We start from the raw sequence: 17,998 nt of genomic DNA, 5'->3' as shown, positions 1-17,998 counted from the left end.
GCCTGCTGTGCTGGTGAGAGGGTCATGCTGCGGAAGAGAGTTGGTGAAGTGCGTGCTGGCATGGGGAGGTTGTGTCAGAGCCTTGGTTGGAAGTGTGTTAATATGTCCAAGCCTTTGGGTAAGTGAAGGGCTTGTGTCAGGTTCTGGAAGCCCCCCTGTGCTGCTCTGTGCTGTGGTTGTTGCTGGGGCCATAGTTCCTAAGACCGGCCCTGTGTCCCTTTTCCACCCACCCCGATGGTCTCTGTAGCTGTGGCTTTGTGTTGAGTGAGGCTGGAAGAGCCTTGTGACAAAAAAGGAAACTGAGGCATCTCAGCTGGAATGCAGGAGAACTTTATTGATGGAAAAGAATGCAAAGGCAGGAATGCCAAGTGCAAGGGAGCTAGTCAGAGTTGCAGGTAGGGTGACCATCATCCAAGCTCCCTTGTGTGAGAGAGATCTTGCCAGAGCAGCAAGGTCTTCCTGCCCCACTGTGGGAGTTGCACAGTGGAGCTCGTTGTTGGGCTCTGGCTTGTCAGAATGTGGTTGCAGCGGAGAGTAGTGGATATAGCAGAAGTTGAACTGCAAAGAAGGAAGTGGGAGAAGAGAAGGACTGTCCCCATCCCTCTTCCTTGGAGCCTTGAGATAAAGATGTGTGGACAGCAGGTCTATGTGCTAGGAAAGAGCCAAGGATGTGTCCTCCATCAATACCGTGGCTTCCAGGCTGTCAGGGTTTTGTCAGGGGTGGTGGTGAGGGCCCTTAGCAGGGGTAGCAGCCTCTGCTGCCGCTGAAGCAGCCCAGGCCTCCCAAGCCGTAGCCAAGGCCGAGGCCGAAGCCGCCGGAGGAGATGGGCACTCCCTGGGCGCTGAGTTCATTGCCCACGGCAGCGGATGCGGAGGATCCGACAAAGGTGCTCTGGGGGAAGGAGCTGAGGATGGGTCCTGGCAGGGTGACCTGCACGGTGGAAGGCTGGATGACGACGCGGGAGGCCTCGCACTGCCTGACGCAGGGCTCGTTGCAGCTGTTAGCCAGCGGGGTGGGTCCGCAGGGGCTGCAGAGGTTGTTGCAGGCCATGTCTGTGGTGTGGAGGGTCCCTGGAAGAGAGGGTGTTGAGAAAGAGGAGGGTCGTGGGGGTGTGAGGGTCAGTGTTGGAGGAGGGCGAGGGAGTGTGGAGGGCTGTTGTGGGGCTGTGGGGAGCTGGAGGAGAAGGGCCAAGTGGGTGAGGAGAAGGAGGGTCAGGGTGTTGAGACTCACCTTGTTGACGGTGGAGGAGAAGGCGTGAGGAGAAGTGTGTGAGGGAGAGAGGCGCTGGGCCGGCTTTTATGCTGGTCATGGAGGGGCGGGACAGGCTTGGCGCATGATGGCGTTTTCCACAAACAAATTTGCATGACACAGCCTCACGAGTAATGACGTGGTTGTGTTCTTTGTTTTCTGAAATTCTCCAATTTCATGTTTTCTTATTGATGATGTGTCCACTTGGCTCTGGCGGCAACTTTTAAGTGCCAGTAGTAGAGGCCCTAAACATTGTGTTGATGGCACGCGTCAGGGTTGTCAGAAGACGTGACCAAAGCATAAGAGAGGTGGGGTGTCATCAGAGAGTTCATGCCGTGGCAGTTGTGTGGTGTGGTTTGTGGGTGCGTTGTGAAGAGGGGGCGTCATTTCCTCGCAGCCCTGGCAGGCTGGTCTGGGCTTTGGAGGGGGGCCAGGCATTAGGCGCTGCGCCTTGCATTGCGCTTGTTCCTTCCCTGCCTTGCTGCCAGCTCACTAAGCCTGTCTTTGGGCATGGCCTTTCCTGTTGGGTGTGCTCTGTGGCTGTCTTGGTGCCCCTTTTGTTTTTAAGGTTGTAGGTGGGAGAACGGAGGCTGCGTGTTTGGGTTTGTGCCCCGCTGGGTCCGTCCCTGATGGAGGCAGTTCAAGCAGGCAGAGGAGGGCTGTTTGTGAGAGCAGGACATTATCGTGGCAGCCCTGTGCTGTTGGGAGGCTGGTCGTGCTCCCCAAAGGCTCCTCTTGGCTCTTGCGTAGGGATCCCCTTAGTTGTGGCCGGCAAATTTGCAACCTGGGCTCTGGCGCGACATATCTGAAGATGAGCAACGAAGCTGGTGAAGGATGTAGAGAAGAAGACTTGTTAGGAGCAGTTTAGGGAACAGGGCATGTTTAGTTTGCAGAAAGAAAAAGGCTGAGGGCACGCCTTATTGCTCACTACACCCACCTGAAAAGAGGTGGTAATGAGATAGGTGTCAGTCTCTTATCCCGAGTAACACGTGATAGGAGAAGAATTAACGTCCTTAAATGCTGCGTAGGGATGCTCAGATTGGATGCTAGGAAAAATGTCATCCCAGAAGGGTTATGAAGCACTGGAAGAGGCTTCTCCAGGAAGTGGTTGAATCACCATCCCTGGAGGTTATGACAGGATGTGTAGACGTGGGACTTAGGGCTATGATTTTTGGTGAAGGTCTTAGTCATAGGTGAACGGTGTCAAGATTGTTCAGGGTCTTTTCCAACCCAAGTGCCTCCATGATTGCGTATGAGGCAGCGTGCAAAAGCAGGCGAGTTCCTGGAGAGGCCGAGAGTGTGTCAAGAGACAGAGGGGGAGTGGGATCGGCATGCAGGGGAGGCTGGTGGGCCAGGGCCTTTGGGTTGTTTACATGGGGCGAGTGCCAATGGATGAGGCCATTTCTGGGCACTGTGTGTGACGGGAAGAAAGGGAAGGTGGAGCTTGTTGAGGAGAGTTGGAGGCAAGCACGCAGCACGTGAGTGCGGAGCTGAGGCCATGATTTCATGCATGACTGCATTTTTGAGCAAGCATCTCTTTCATGCCACAGCCTGTCAAGTGCTGAGGTGGGTGTGTTTTCCTTCCCACAACGCTCCCTTTACATGTTGTCGTCTTGTGGATGTGTCCACTTGGCCCTGGTGGTAGCTTTTAAGTGCAAGTAGGTATTTTGGAGGACGTGCATGGACGCTGTGTGTTAGGGAATTCAGCAGTCACAGCCAAGGCGTAGGAGAGGTGGGGTATCTCCAGTGACATCATCTCGTGGCACGTTTGTGGCTGGCTAAGCCTGTCTTTAGGCCTGCCACACCCTGTTGATGTGCCCTGTGGGCACTTTGATGCCCCCATTGCTTGTAAGTTTGTAGCTGAGAGAAAGGTCTGTCTTTCTGACCTGGGAGCTGGGAAACGTTATGGAGCTAATCATCTTGATCGCCTTCGTATGGCACATAGAGGCCAAGCAGGTGATGAGGCCCAGCCAGCATGGCTTTATGAAGGGCAGGTCCTGCTTGCCTAACCTGATCTCCTTCTATGTCAAGGGGACGCGCTTAGTGGGTAGATGAGTGAAGGGCTGTGAATGTTGTTAACTGGACTTTAGTAAAGCCATTGACACTGTTTCCAAGAGTGTTCTCCTGCAGAAACTGCCTGCTCATGGCTCTGACGGGCGTACACTTCGCTGGCTAAAAAACGGGCTGGATGGCCAGGCCCATAGAGGTGAATGGAGGTAAATCCAGATTGTTGCCACCACAGGTGGTGTTCCCCAGGGCTGAGTACTGGGGCCGGTTCTCTTTAGTATCTTTACGAACGACCTGGACGAGGGGGTCGAGTGCACCCTCAGAATGTTTGCAGGCAACACCAAGTTGGGCGAGTGTGTGGATCGGCTTGAGGGTAAGACGCTTTAGAGAGCGATGTGGACAGGCTGGATCGATGGGAGGAGGCCAATGGTGTGGGGTTCAGAAAAGCTGAGTGCCGGGTCCTGCACTTGGGTCACAAGAACCCCATGCAACACGACAGGCTTGGGGAAGAGCGGCTGGAAAGCTGCCCGTTGGAAAAGGAGCTGGGGGTGTTGTTTGACAGCCAGCTGAGTATGAGCCAGCAGTGTGCCCTGGAGCCCAAGGCGGCCAGTAGCATCGTGGCCTGTATCAAAAGTCATGAGTCCAGGAGGACTATGGAAGTGATCGTCCCCCTGTAATGGGCACTGGTGAAAAATGTCTTCACTGAAATGGTTGTCAAGCACTGGAATAGGCTTCCCAGGGAAGCATTTGAGTCACCAGCCCTGGAGGTATCTAGAAGACAGTAGACTTGGCCCCAAGGGACTTGCTTTAGTGGGGCACTTGGTAGGGTTAGGTTAAGGGATGGAATCAGTGATCTTAAGTGTCTTTCCCAACCTCAGTGAGTCTGTGAGTTTTTGAAGGCCATGGATGTGGTGGAGCAAGTCGAGTGCAGGGCCACCAAGACGCTGAAGGGACTGCAGCATCCTTCCCTTGAGGAGAAGCTGAGAGAGCTGGGATTTTCTTCAGCCAGGAGAAAAGGCTGCGTAGGGGAGATGTCATCAATGTCTCTAAATCCCGGATGGGAGGTGTCTTGGTTTCACGCTAGCCAGCAATCTGAACCATGCAGCCACTTGCACACTCCCCACTACAACAGGATGGGAAAGAGAATCCGAAGAAGAAAAGTGAAAAAATTTGTGCGTTGAGATGTCAGTTTAATAAGTAAAGCAAAAGATGCACAAGCAAGCAAAGCAAAAGAAGGAGTTCCTTCACTACTTCCCAAGGCAGGCAGACGTTCAGCCGTCTCCAGGAAAGAAGGGCTCCATGAGACATAACGGTTACTTGGAAAACAAATGCCATAACTCTGAACATTCCCCGCTTCTTTCTACCCTCACTGTGCTCTCATGTGGCATGGACTATGCCTTTGGTCAGCTGGGGTCAGCTGTACCGGCCGCCTCACCTCCCAGCTTTTTCTGTACGCCCAGCCTACTTGGTGGCGGGGTGGTGTGAAGAGCAGAAAAGGCCTTGAGTGCTTAGCAACAACCAAAAACCATTAGTGGGCTCTCAACGCCATTCTCATCGCAAACACAAAACCTAGCACTCTACCAGCTGCTGAGCAAGTCAACTCTATCCCAGCTGCAGCCATGTCAGGAGGGAATGAGGAGAGGGGAGTCAGACAGGGCAAGGGTGAATGGAGAAAGCTGAAAAGATGTGCCATTTCCTTGGAAGAGAAGGCAAGGCTTTTTCCGTGGGAGGGTGGTCCAAGAGTGGAAGCGGCTGCGCAGAGAGGTGTTGGAGTCTCCATCATGTAGAAACTGAAGAGCTGAGTAGAAAGTGAGCATGAGTAGAAGTGCGTGAGGTTGTCCAAGGCTTTCTTTTGTTAAGTGAAGGGCTTGTGTGAGGTTCTGGAAGCCCCCTCTGTTGTGCTGTTGCTGTTGCTGGGGCCATAGTTCCTAAGACCGGTCCGGTGGCCCTCTTGCACCCACCCCGATGGGCACTGTAGCCCTGCCTTTGTGTTGTGTGAGGTTGGAAGAACTTTGTGAGAAGAAAGGTAGTGGAGGCGTCTTAGGCTGGGATGCGGAAGAACTTTATTGAGGGAAGAGAGAAGTTCAAAGGTAGAAGCGCTAAGTGCGAGAGAGAGACCGTCTGAGTTGCAGGTAGGGTGACCATCATCCAAGGTCCCCTGTGTGAGCTAGGTCTTGCCAGAGCATCAAGGTCTTCCTGGCCTGCAGTAGGAGCAGCACCCTGGAGGTCCCGTGTGGTATTTGCCTCTACAGCAAGTGCTTGCAGCGGAGAGTCGTGAACGTAGCAGAAGGGGCGATGGAAAGAAGGAAGTGTTAGAAGAGGAGGAGGTACATGGGCCATGGTTGCAGACAGTCTGGGTTGGCCCCTTCCCTGCTTCCTTGCTTGGTGCCTTGAGTGGAGGAGCTGTGGATGGTGAAGCCATGTGCCAGAACATGCTTGAGAGGCCTCCTCAATCCATGCCGTGGCTTCCATGGTGTGGGTGGTTGTTGTCAGGGGTGGTGGTGAGGGCCCTTAGCAAGGGTAGCAGCCTCTTCTACCACCGTAGCAGCCAAGGCCTCCCAAGCCAAATCCGTAGCCGAAGCTGAAGCCGCTGGAGGAGACGGGCACTCCCTGGGCGCTGAGTTCATTGCCCACGGCAGCGGATGCGGAGGATCCGACGGCAGTGCTCTGGGGGAAGGAGGTGAGAATGGGTCCTGGCAGGGTGACCACTACAGTGGGGGGCTGGATGACGATGCGGGAGGCCTCACACTGCCTGACGCAGGGCTCGTTGCAGCTGTTAGCCAGCGGGGTGGGCCCACAGGGGCGGCAGAGTTTGTTGCAGGCCATGTGTGTGGTGTGGAGTTTCCCTGGAAGAGAGGGTTTTGAGAAAGGTGAGGGTGGTGGGGGTGTGAGAGTCGATGTTGGAGGAGGGCGAGGGAGTGTGGAGGGCTGTTGTGGGGCTGTGGGGTGCGTGGCAGTGGGGAGGCGTGAGGGCTGTTGAGGCTGTGGGCAGAGCGTGGTGGAGGAGAGGGGCCAGGTGTGCGAGGAGAAGGAGGGTCATGGGGTTGAGACTCACCTTGTTGATGGTGGAGGATAAGGCGTGAGGAGAAGTGTGTGAGGAAGAGAGGCGCTGGGCCGCCTTTTATGTTGGTCGTGGGGGAGCGGGACAGGCTTTGCGCATGAGAGTGTTTTTTCAGCAAGCAGCTCTTGCATGCCACAGCCTGGTGAGTCATGAGGTGGGGTGTCTTTTCTTTTCCCTAATTCTCCATTTTCATGGCCCCGTCTTGAGGACGTGTCCAGTTGGCCCCTGGTGGAAGCTTTTAATTGCCAGTCTTAGAGGCCAAAGACTTGGTTTTATTGGCATTTTTCAAGGCATTCAGCAGACACAGACAAACCGTACGAGAGGTCGGCATGGCTTTATGAGGGGCAGGTCCTGCCTGACCACTCTGATCTCCTTCTTTGTCAAGGGGACCCTCTGAGTGGATGGATGAGGGAAAGGCTGTGGATGAAGTTCGCACTGTTTGGAAAAGGGGTACCATGACACCCATCTTTCAGAAAAGAAACAAGGAAGATGCGGGGATTTACGGGCCGGTCAGTTTTACCTCTGTGCCCAGTAGGATCATGGAGCAGATCCTCCTGGAAACTCTGCTAAGTCACATGGAATATTTGGAGGTGATCGGTGACAGTCAACATGGCTTCAGCAAGGGCAAGTCAAGCCTGACAAATTTGGTGGTGTTCTCTGACAGGGTTACAGTGTTGGTGGATAAGGGAAGAGCAAAAGACGTCATGTACCTGGACATGTGCAAAGCGTCTGACACTGTCCCACACAACATGCTGGTCCCGAAATTGGAGCGACATGGATTTGACCAATGGAGCACTCGGAGGATAAGGAACTGGATGGATGGCCGCACTCGAAGGCTTTTGATTAAGGGTTTGATGTTCAAGTGGTGAGCAGTGAGGAGTGACGTTCCTCAGGAGTCGGTACTGGGAGCGGTGCTGTTTAACGTCTTTGTCGGTGCCATGGACAGTACGAAAGAGCTGGCGGAAGAGCTCGCCAGGCCACTTTGCATCATTTATGAGCAGTCCTGGAGAACCGGGGAGGTCGGCAATGTGACAGCCATCCACAAGAAGGGCCGGAAGGAGGATCCGGGGAACTACAGGCCGGTCAGTGTGACCTCGGTGCCTGGGAAGGTCATGGAACAGATCCTCCTCGGTGCCATTACACGGCACATGTAGGAGAACAGGGTGATCAGGCCCAGTCAGCATGGGTTTGTGAAGGGCAGGTGATGCCTATCAAACCTAATATCCTTCTATGATAAGGTGACCCACTTAGTGGATGAGGGAAAAGCTGTGGATGTTATCTACTTGGAGTTTTGCAAAGCGCTTGACACTGTTTCCCACAGCATTCTCCTGGAGAAACTGGCTGCTCATGGCCTGGACAGGTGTACTCTTTGCTGGGTAAAAAACTGTCTGGATGGCCGTGCCCAGAGAGTGGTGGTAAATGGAGTTCAATCCAGTTGGTGTCCGGTCACATGTGGTGTCCCCCAGGGCTCGGTGCTGCGGCCGGTTCTCTTTAATATCTTTATCAATGATCTGGATGAAGGGATCGAATGCACCCTCAGTAAGTTCGCAGATGACACTACACTGTGCGGGCGTGTTGATCTGCTTGAGGGTAGGTTGGCTCTGCAGAGGGATCTGGACAGGCTGGACCGATGGGCTGAGACCAATGGTATGAGGTTCAACAAGGCCAAGTGCCAGGTCCTGCACTTGGGTCACAACAACCCCATGCAGCGCTACAGGGTTGGGGCAGAGTGGCTTGAAAGCAGCCCAGCAGAAAAGGACGTGGGGATGTTGGTGGACAGACGGCTGAATATGAGCCAGCAGTGTGGCCAGGTGGCCAAGAAGGCCAACAGCATCCTAGCCTGTATCAGGAATAGTGTGGTGAGCCGGACTAGGGAAGTGATCATCCCCCCTGTACTCGGCACTGGTGAGGCCCCACCTCGAGTACTGCGTTCAGTTTTGGGCCCCTCACTACAAGAGGGACATTGAGGTGTTGGAGGGTGTCCAGAGAAGGGCTACAAAGCTGGTGAGGGGTCTGGAGGACAAACCTTATGAAGAACGACTGAGGGAGCTGGGGTTGTTTAGCCTGGAGAAGAGGAGGCTGAGGGGAGACCTTATCAGCCTCTACAACTACCTGAAAGGAGGTTGTAGAGAGATGGGGGCTGACCTCTTCTCCCTGGTGACAAGTGATAGGACGAGAGGAAACGGGTTCAAGTTATGTCAGGGGAGGTTTAGATTGGATATTAGGAAACACTTTTTCACTGAAAGGGTTATTAAACATTGGAATAGGCTGCCCAGGGAGGTGGTAGATTCACCATCCCTGGAGGTGTTTAAAAAAAGGGTAGATGGGGCACTTAGGGACATGGTTTAGAAGTGGCTTTTGTCAGGGTAGGTTAAAGGTTGGACTTGATGATCTTAAAGGTCCCTTCCAACCTCAGCAATTCTATGCTTCTATGATTGAGTGCACCCTCAGCAAGTTTGCCGATGAGACCAAGGTGTGTGGTGCGGTTGACATGCTGGAGGGAAGGGATGCCATCCAGAAGGACCTGGAGAGGCCTGAGAGGAGGGCCCATGTAAACCTCGTGAAGTTCAAGCAGGCCAAGCGCAAGGTCATGCTCGTGGGTCACGGCAATCCCAATCCCAAATTCAGGTTGGGCAGAGAATGGCTTGAGAAGAGGCCTGAGGAGAGGGACTTGGGGGTGCTGGTGGATGAGAAGCTCAAGATGAGCGGGCAGTGTGCGCTGGAAGGCCAGCAATCCAACGGCATAATGGGCTGCGTCCAAAGAAGCAGGACCAGCAGGTGGAGGGAGGTGACTCTGCCCCTCTGCTCTTCTCTCGTGAGACCCCACCTGGAGTACTGCGTCCATCTGTGGAGTTCCCAACAGAAGAAGGACATGGCCCTGTTGGAGGAGGGCCAGAGGAGGGCCACGAAGACGATGAGGGGGCTGGAGCCCCTCTGCTGTGAGGACAGGCTGAGAGAGTTGGGGTTGCCTGGAGGAGAGAAGACACCAGGGAGACCTTATAGCAGCTTTCCAATGTCTGAATGGTGCCTCCATGAAAGTTGGAGAGGAACTTTTTACAAGGGCACGTAGTGATAGGAGGAGGGGTAATGGCTTCACACGGGATGCAGGTAGATTGAAATGAGATATGAGAAATACATTTTTCCCTCTGAGGGTGGTGAGACACTGGAACACGTTGCACAGGGCAGCTGCGAAGGCCCCATCCCTGGAGGTGTTCAAGGCCAGGCTGGGTGGGGCTTTGAGCAACCTGGTCTGGTGGGCGGTGTCCCTGCCCATGGCAGGGGGTTGGAATTAGATGATCTGTAAGGTTCAGGTAATATACACAAACTTGAACATAGGAAGTGCCATCTAAACATGAGGAGGAACTTCTTGCCTGTGAGGGTGGCAGAGCACTGGAAGAGAGTGCCCAGAGAGAGTGTGGCATCTCCGTCTCTGGAGACATTCAAACCCCACCTGGATGTGTTCCTGTGCCACCTGCTGGTGGTCAACAAGTGACCCTGCTTTGGCAGGGGGGTTGGACTAGATGATCTCCAGAGGTCCCTTCCAACCCCTGTCATTCTGGGATTCTGTGATTCTGGGATTCTGTCCCTACTAATGTAAACCACTCTATGATTCCATAACCCCAGCCAGCAACTAGGATCCCGCAGCCGCGTGCTAACTCCTGCCATGGCAGGATGGGAAAGAGAATCAGAAGTATAAAAGTGAAAAGAGACATGGGTTGAGATAAAGACAGTTTAATAGGTAGAGCAAGAGCTGAAAAGATCTGCCATTTCCTTGGAAGAGAAGGCAAGGCTTTTTCAGTGGGAGGGTGGTCAAATAGTGGAGTTGGGTGTGCAGGGAGGTTTTGGAGACTCCATCCTTGGAGATACTGAAAAGCTGACTTGACATGGTCGTGGAGAGCCTCCTCGAGATGACCCCGTTTTAGAAGTCTGTGTTGAAGCAGATGATCTCCAGAGGGTTCTTGTGCAGTCAATGATTGTGTTTGCTGTGATTCTGCCTGCTGTGCTGGCCACGATGTCATGCTGGGGAGGAGAGCTGTTGAAGTGTAGACAAGAAATTATCCATGAGCCAACAATGTGCCCTTGTTGCCAAAAAGGCCAAGGGAATCCTGGGCTGCATAGGGAAGAGTGTGGCCAGTAGGTCAAAGGAGGTCATTCTCCCCCTCTACTCTGCGCTGCTGAGGCCACAACTGGAATACTGCATCCCGTTTTGGGCTCCCCACTTCAAGAGAGACAGGGAAGTACTGGAGCGGGTCGAGCGTAGGGCAACTAAGATGATTGAGGGACTGGAGCATCTCCCTTACGAGGAAAGGCTGAGAGAGCTGGGACTCGTTAGCCTGGAGAAGAGAAGGCCGAGGGAAGACCTTATTATGGCATATAAGTATCTAAAGGGTGGGTTGAAGGAGGATGGTGCCAGACTCTTTTCATTGGTTCCCAGTGACAGGACGAGGGGCAACGGGCACAAGTTAGAACATAGGAAGTTCCATTCAAATACAGGGAAAAACTTCTTTACAGTGAGGGTGACAGAGCACTGGAACAGGCTGCCCAGGGAGGGTGTGGAGTCCCCTTCTCTGGAGATTTTCAAGACTCGCCTGGATGCAGTCCTGAGTAATGTGCTCTAGGCAATCCTGCTTTAGCAGGGGAGTTGGACTAGATGATCTCTAGAGGTCCCTTCCAACTCTGAAGTTTCTGTGATTCTGTGATTCTGTGAAGTGCACGCTGCCATGGGGAGCTTGTGTGAGAGTCTTGGGTAGAAGTGCATTAACATGTCCAAGCTTTGTTTGGTCAAGTGAAGGTCTTGCGTCAGGTTCTGGAAGCTCCCCTGTTCTGCCCTGTGCTGTTTTTATTTGCTGGGGACATACTTCCTAAGAGAGATCCTGTAGCCCTTTTCCAGGCACCCTAATGGTCTCTGTAGCCCTGGCCTTGTGTTGGGTGAGGTTGGATGAACCTTGTGAGAAGAAAGGAAGTGGAGGCGTCTTAGGCTGCGATGCAAGAGAACTTTATTGAGGGAAAAGATTGCAAAGGCAGAGGTGCTAAGGGGAAGGGAGATGGTCTGAGGTGTTAGTAGGGCAACCATCAGGTGAAGTCCCTTGAGTGCAGTAGATCTTGCTGAAGCACCGAGGTCTTCTTGGCCCGCAGTGGGAGTGGCATAGTGGAGATCATTGGTGGGCTTTGGCTTGTCCGTGAGTGGTTTCAGCGGAGAGTAGTGGACAGAGAAGAAGGGGAGATGCAAAGAAGGAAGTGGGAGAAGAGGAGGAAATGCATTGGTCATGGTTCCAGGCAGTTGGCGCTGGCCTTTCCCTGTTTCCTTGGTGCCTTGAGAGCATGACCTATGGCCAGCAGGTCTGTGTGCTAGGGAGGGCCCGGAGGTGTGTTCTCCATTTATGCTGTTGGTTCAAGTTTGCCATGGTTGGTGTCAGGGGTGGTGGCGAGGGCCCTTAGCAGGGGTAGCAGCCTCTTCTGCCACCGTAGCAGCCAAGGCCTCCCAAGCCGTAGCCGTAGCCATAGCCGAAGCCGCCGGAGGAGACGGGCACTCCCTGGGCGCTGAGTTCGTTGCCCACAGCAGCGGATGCAGAGGATCCGACGGCAGTGCTCTGGGGGAAGGAGGTGAGGATGGGTCCTGGCAGGGTGACCACCACAGTGGGGGGCTGGATGACGACGCGGGAGGCCTCGCACTGCCTGACGCAGGGCTCGTTGCAGCTGTTAGCCAGCGGGGTGGGTCCGCAGGGTCCGCAGAGGTCGTTGCAGGCCATGTGTGTGGTGTGGAGGGTGCCTGGAAGAGAGGGTGCTGAGAAAGGTGAGGGTGGTGGGGGTGCGAGGGTCGGTGTTGGAGGAGGGCGAGGGAGTGTGTAGGGCTGGTGTGGTGCTGTGGGGAGCGTGGCAGAGTGGAGGCGTGAGGGCTGTTGAGGCTGTGGGCAGAGCATGGTGGAGGAGAGGGGCCAGGTGGGTGAGGAGAAGGAGGGTCATGGGGTTGAGACTCACCTTGCTGATGGTGGAGGAGAAGGCGTGAGAAGTGTGTGAGGGAGAGAGGCGCTGTTCCCGCTTTTATGCCGGTCGTGGAGGGGTGGTACAGGCTTTGTGCATGATGGTTTTCTGCAGCAAGGAGCTCTTGCATGCCACAGCCTGGCGAGTCATCAGGTGGGGTGTCATTTCCTTCCCACATCACTCCCTTTTCGTGTCCTCCACTTGAGGACGTGTCCAGTTGGCACCGCCGGCAGCTCTCAAGTTCCAATATTAGAGGCCAAAGAGTTGGTTTTGTTGTCGCTTGTGAGGCCGAACAGAAGACGGGACTAAAGCATAGGAGAGGTGGGGTGTTTTCAGTGAGGTCATGCCGTGGCACTGGTGTGGTGTGGTTTGTGGGTGTGTTGAGAAGAGGGGCCCCCGTTTCCTCGCAGCCCTGTCTGTTGTGCACTTTGATGGTGTGGCAGTCATGAGGTGCTGCCCCTTCCCCTGCATTTGCTCCATCCCGGCCTTGATCCCAGCTGACTACAGCTGTCTTTGAGGCTGGCTTTTCCCGTTGGGTGTGTTTTGTGGGTGCCTTGGTGCCCCTCTTGTTGGTAAGTATAAGAGAGAAAGGCCTCTTTGTTTCACCTTGGTTCTTTGAAATGTTATGGAGCTGGTCATATTGAGTACCATCACATGGCACATACAGGACACCCAGGTGATGAGGCCCAGTCAGCATGGCTTTATGAAGAGTCCTGCTGGCCTAACCTGATCTCGTCCTTTGACAAGGAGAGCCGCTTAGCGGGTGCATGAGGGCAGGGCTGTGGATGTTGTTAAGCCTGACTTTACTAAAGCCTTTGACACTGTTTCTCACATTATTCTGCTGCAGAAAGTGCCTGCTCATGGCTCTGATGGGCATACTCTTGACTGCCTAAAAAACCGTTTGGGTGGCCATGCCCAAAGAGTTCTGGTGAATGGAGTTAAATTCAGTGTGGTGGCTGGTCAGAAGATGTGTTCCTCAAGGCTGAGTATTGGGGCCACTTCTGTTTAATATCTTTATCAACGATGTGGATGATGGGATCGAGTGCACCCTCATTAAGTTCGCTGGTGACCCATATTGGGTGGGTTTGTTGATGTGCCTGAGGGTGGATGGTTCTACAGAGGGATGTGGACAGGCTGGATCAAGTGGCCGAGGCCAATGGTATGAAGTTCAACAAGGCTCAGTGCTGGGTCCTGCACTTGGGTCACAACAATTCCTTGCAACGCTAGCGCTTGTGAAGCACTGGAAGAGGCTGGCCAGGGAAATGGTTGACTCACCATCACTGGAGGTCTGTAGAAGACAGTAGGCTTGGCACTTAGGGACACTTTAGTGGTAGACTTGGTAGAGTTAGATTAAGGGTGGGATTCAATGATCTCAAGGGTCTTCCCAAACCCCAGTGATTCTATGAGTTTATGAAGGCCATGGACATAGCGGAGCAAGTCAAGTGCACAGCCACAAAGGCGCTGAAGGGACTGGAGCACCCTTCCTCCGAGGAGAAGCTGAGCGAGCTGGGAGGTTTATCAACCAGGAGGCAAGGACCTGAAGGGGAGGTGTCATCGATGTCTCTGAATCCTGAATGACATGTATGGGAGATGAACTCCAGCTGGCAAGTAGGACCACACAGCCACTCGCTCATTTCCAGCACGGTGGCATAGGGAAGCGAATCAGAAGAGGAAAAGAGAAAAAATGTGTGCGTTGAGAAAAAGAGCGGTATAAGTAAAGCAAAAGCTGTGCATGCAAACAAAGCAAACCAAGGAATTGCTTCACTACCTCCCATGGGCAGGCAGGAATTCAGCCGTCTGCAGGAAAGCAGGGCTTCATCATGCGTGATGTTTTCTTGGAATGACAAATGTCATAACTCCCAAAGTGCCCCCTCCTCCTTTCTTCTTCCCCCAGCATTATGAATTGAGCATAACGTCACTACGGCATGCACTCTCCCTTTGGTGAGTTCTGGTCAACTGTCCCGGCCGTGTCTCCTCCCAGCATTTTGTGCACTCCGAGCATACTTGCTGGTGGGGCGGTGCGAGGAGCAAAAAAGGCCTTGAGTGCTTAGCGAGAACTGAAAACAGTAGTGGGCTGTCAACAGCATTCTCATCCCAAATGCAAAACAGAGCACTCTACCAGCTACTAGTGAGAAAGTCAACTCTATCCCAGGTGAACCGATGAGAAGAGGGAATGAGGACAGGGGAGTGAGACTCTTCTCAGGGTGCCCATGGCCAGGGCAAGTGTGAACGGAGAAAGATGAAAAGACATGCCATTTCTTTGGAAGAGAAGGCAAGGCTTTTTCAGTGTGAAGGTGGTTAAGAAGGGGAACCATTTCTTCAGAGGAGTGTTGGAGACTCCATGCTTGGAGATACAGGAACCCTGACTGGACATGGTGCTGAACAAGGTGCTCCAGCTGAGCCCGTGTGGGCAGACTGGGTGGAAGTAGATGGTGTCCAGATCCTCATGCAAAGATTCAGTTTGTTGTGATTCTACCTGTTGTGGTGGCCAGGGGGTCGTATTGGGGAAGAGAGTTGGTGAAGTGTGTGCTGCCATGGGGAGCTTGTGCCAGAAGGTTGGTTCGAAGTGCAGAGGGGGAAAAGAATTTTGGGGCAACAAACAGGATGAGCTATATGCCATTGTGCAGCAGGACAACTGCGACATAGTCACCATCACGGAAACGTGGTGGGATGATGGTCATGACTGGAATGCTGCAATGAGTGGCTATCAGCTCTTCAGAAGGAATAGGCAAGGAAGGAGGCGGGGGTGTGTGGCTCTGTACATTAGGGAGTTGTTTGACTCTATAGACTGCAGTGATGAAGAAGTTGAGTGTTTATGGGTAAGGGTGAAAGGGAAGGCTAACAAAGGTGATTTTGTGCTGGGAGTCTGCTATAGACCACCCAACCAGGATGAGCAGGTTGATGAGGTATTCTATAAGCGGCTGGCTGCAGTCTCGCAAACGCCAGCCCTTGTTCTAGTTGGGGACTTCAACTTACCAGACATCTGCTGGAAATATAACACAGCAGAGAGCAGGCAGGCTAGGAGGTTCCTCGAGTGTATGGAGGATAACTTCCTGACACAAATGGTAGGTGAGCCTACCAGGGGAGGTGCCTTGCTAGACCTACTGTTCACAAACAAAGAAGGGCTAGTGGGGGACGTGGAGGTCGGAGGCCGTCTTGGGCTTAGTGACCGTGAAATGGTTAAGTTTTCCATCCATAGTGAGGTAAGGAAGGGGGTTAACAAAACCTCCATCTTGGACTTCCGGTGGGCAGACTTTAGCCTGCTCAGAACCCTGGTTGGGAGAGTCCCGTGGGAGGTAGTCCAGAGAGACAAAGGAGCCCAGGAAGGCTGGACGCTCTTTAAGAGGGAAATCCTAAAGGCCCAGGAGCAGGCTGTCCCCATAAGGCGCACAATTAAAGGGCGGGGAAAATGGCCGGCCTGGATGAACAAAGAGCTCTTGATGGGACTTAAGGAAAAAAGGAAGGTTTACCACCTTTGGAAGAGGGGACAGGCAACTCAGGAGGAGTACAGAGATCGTGTTAGGTCATACAGAGAAAAAATCAGGAAGGCAAAAGCCCAGCTGGAACTCAACCTGGCAATTAACATAAGGGACAACAAAAGAAGTTTCTATAAATACATCAACAAAAAGAGAGTGACAGAGAATGTCCATCCCTTACTGGATGCGGGGGGAAACCTTGCAACCAAGGACGAGGAGAAGGCTGAGATACTTAATGCCTTCTTTGCCTCTGTCTTTAATAGTCAGACCAGCTACCCCCAGGGTGTTCAGCTTCTTGGGCTGGAAGATAAGAACGGAGAACAGGACAACTCCCCTGTAATCCAGGAGGAAGTAGTTAATGATTTGCTTATGCACCTGGACACGCATAAGTCTATGGGGCCGGACGGGATTCACCCAAAAGTTCTCAGGGAGCTGGCAGGAGAGCTCACCAAGCCTCTCTCCATTATCTATCAACAATCCTGGTCAACAGGAGAGGTGCCAGATGACTGGAGGGTGGCCAATGTGATGCCCATCTGCAAGAAGGGCCGGAAGGAGGATCCCGGAAACTACAGGCCTGTCAGCCTGACCTCTGTACCGGGAAAGATCATGGAGAGGATCATCTTGAGTGAGCTCTCAAGGCAAGTGCAGGGCAGCCAAGGGATCAGGGCCAGCCAGCATGGGTTTAGGAAAGGGAGGTCCTGCCTGACCAACTTGATCTCTTTCTATGACCATGTGACCCGCTTTCTCGATGAGGGCAAGGCTGTGGATGTTGTCTACCTGGGCTTTGGTAAGGCCTTCGACACCATCCCCCACGGCATTCTCCTGGAGAAACTGGAGAATCATGGCATAGACAAGTGTACCCTCCGCTGGATAAAAAACTGGCTGGATGGCCGTGCCCAGAGAGTTGTGCTTAATGGAGCAAAATCTGGTTGGCGGCCGGTCATCAGTGGTGTCCCTCAGGGCTCAGTCTTGGGGCAAGTCTTGTTCAATATCTTTATTGATGATCTAGACAAGGGGATTGAATGCACCCTCAGTAAGTTTGCGGATGACACCAAACTAGGTGGGAGTGTTGATCTGCTTGAGGGTCGGAAGGCTTTACAGAGGGATCTAGACAGGTTGGATCAATGGGCCAAGGCCAATGGGATGAGGTTTACTAAGGCCAGGTGCCAGGAACTGCATTTTGGTCACAACAACCCCGGGCAACGCTACAGGCTTGGGGAAGAGTGGCTGGAAAGCTGCCCGGCAGAAAAGGACCTGGGAGTGTTAGTGGACAGCCGGCTTAACATGAGCCAGCAGTGTGGCCAGGTGGCCAAGAGGGCCAATGGCATCCTGGCTTGTATCAGGAATAGCGTGGCCAGCAGGAGTAGGGAAGTCATCGTGCCTCTGTACTCGGCACTGGTGAGGCCTCACCTCGAGTACTGTGTTCAGTTTTGGGCCCCTCACTACAGGAAAGACATTGAAGTGCTGGAGTGTGTCCAGAGGAGAGTCACCAAGCTGGTGAGGGGTCTGGAGAACAAGTCCTGTGAGGAGAGGCTGAGGGAGCTGGGCATGTTTAGTTTGGAGAAGAGGAGGCTGAGGGGAGACCTCATTGCCCTCTACAGCTACCTGAAAGGAAACTGTAGAGAGGCAGGGGTTGGCCTCTTCTCCCAAGGGAATAGCGACAGGACCAGAGGAAATGGTAGGAAGCTGCGGCAAGGGAGATTTAGATTAGATATTAGGAAGAATTACTTTACTGAAAGAGTGGTCAGGCACTGGAACAGCCTGCCCAGGGAGGTGGTGGAGTCACCATCCCTGGAGGTATTTAAGAAACGTGTAGACATGGCTCTTCAGGGCATGCTCTAGTGCCCAAGATTATTGGTTTGTGGTGGGGTGTTGTGTGTGGGGTTGTGGGTGTGGAGATTAGTAGGTGGGTGCTTTTTTTTTTTTTTTTTTTTTTTTTGTGTGGTTGGACTCGATGATCTCAGAGGTCCCTTCCAACCAGTAAGATTCTGTGATTCTGTGATTATTATGTGCAAGCCTTTGTTTGGGCAAGTGAAGGGCTTGTGTAAGGTTCTGGGAGCTTCCCCGTGCTGCCCTGTGCTGTTGTTTTTGCTGGGGCCATAGTTCCTACGAGAGGTCTTCTAGCCCTTTTCCAGCCACCCCGATGGTCTCTGTAGCCCTGGCCTTGTGTTGGGTGAGGTTGGAAGAGCCTTGTGAGAAGAAAGGAAGTGGAGGCGTTTGAGG

General features: G+C 53.4%; 3 protein-coding genes across 3 annotated transcripts; 1 reads left to right on the top strand and 2 right to left on the bottom strand.

Moving 5' to 3' along the window:
* Window positions 1-736: 736 nt before the first annotated feature.
* Window positions 737-1,051, bottom strand: LOC141738475 (feather keratin-like). The gene has a single exon (XM_074573692.1). It carries the CDS (start codon window positions 1,049-1,051, stop codon window positions 737-739), a length of 315 nt encoding a protein of 104 aa, XP_074429793.1.
* Window positions 1,052-3,828: 2,777 nt separating this feature from the next.
* LOC141738372 (uncharacterized) lies at window positions 3,829-8,666 on the top strand. Its single transcript, XM_074573566.1, is given in 5 exon segments — window positions 3,829-3,929; window positions 6,982-7,182; window positions 8,191-8,246; window positions 8,249-8,284; window positions 8,287-8,666. Coding segments are annotated over 5 exon segments (774 nt in total).
* A 3,086-nt stretch (window positions 8,667-11,752) lies between these two features.
* LOC141738474 (feather keratin-like) lies at window positions 11,753-12,067 on the bottom strand. The gene has a single exon (XM_074573691.1). The coding sequence runs from the start codon at window positions 12,065-12,067 to the stop codon at window positions 11,753-11,755; it is 315 nt and encodes a 104-aa protein (XP_074429792.1).
* Window positions 12,068-17,998: the final 5,931 nt, after the last annotated feature.

This window comes from Larus michahellis, chromosome 2, assembly GCF_964199755.1.
Source record: "Larus michahellis chromosome 2, bLarMic1.1, whole genome shotgun sequence".
In the NCBI taxonomy this organism is placed as follows: Eukaryota; Metazoa; Chordata; class Aves; order Charadriiformes; family Laridae; genus Larus; species Larus michahellis.
This window is presented reverse-complemented; position numbering and strand designations above follow the sequence as displayed.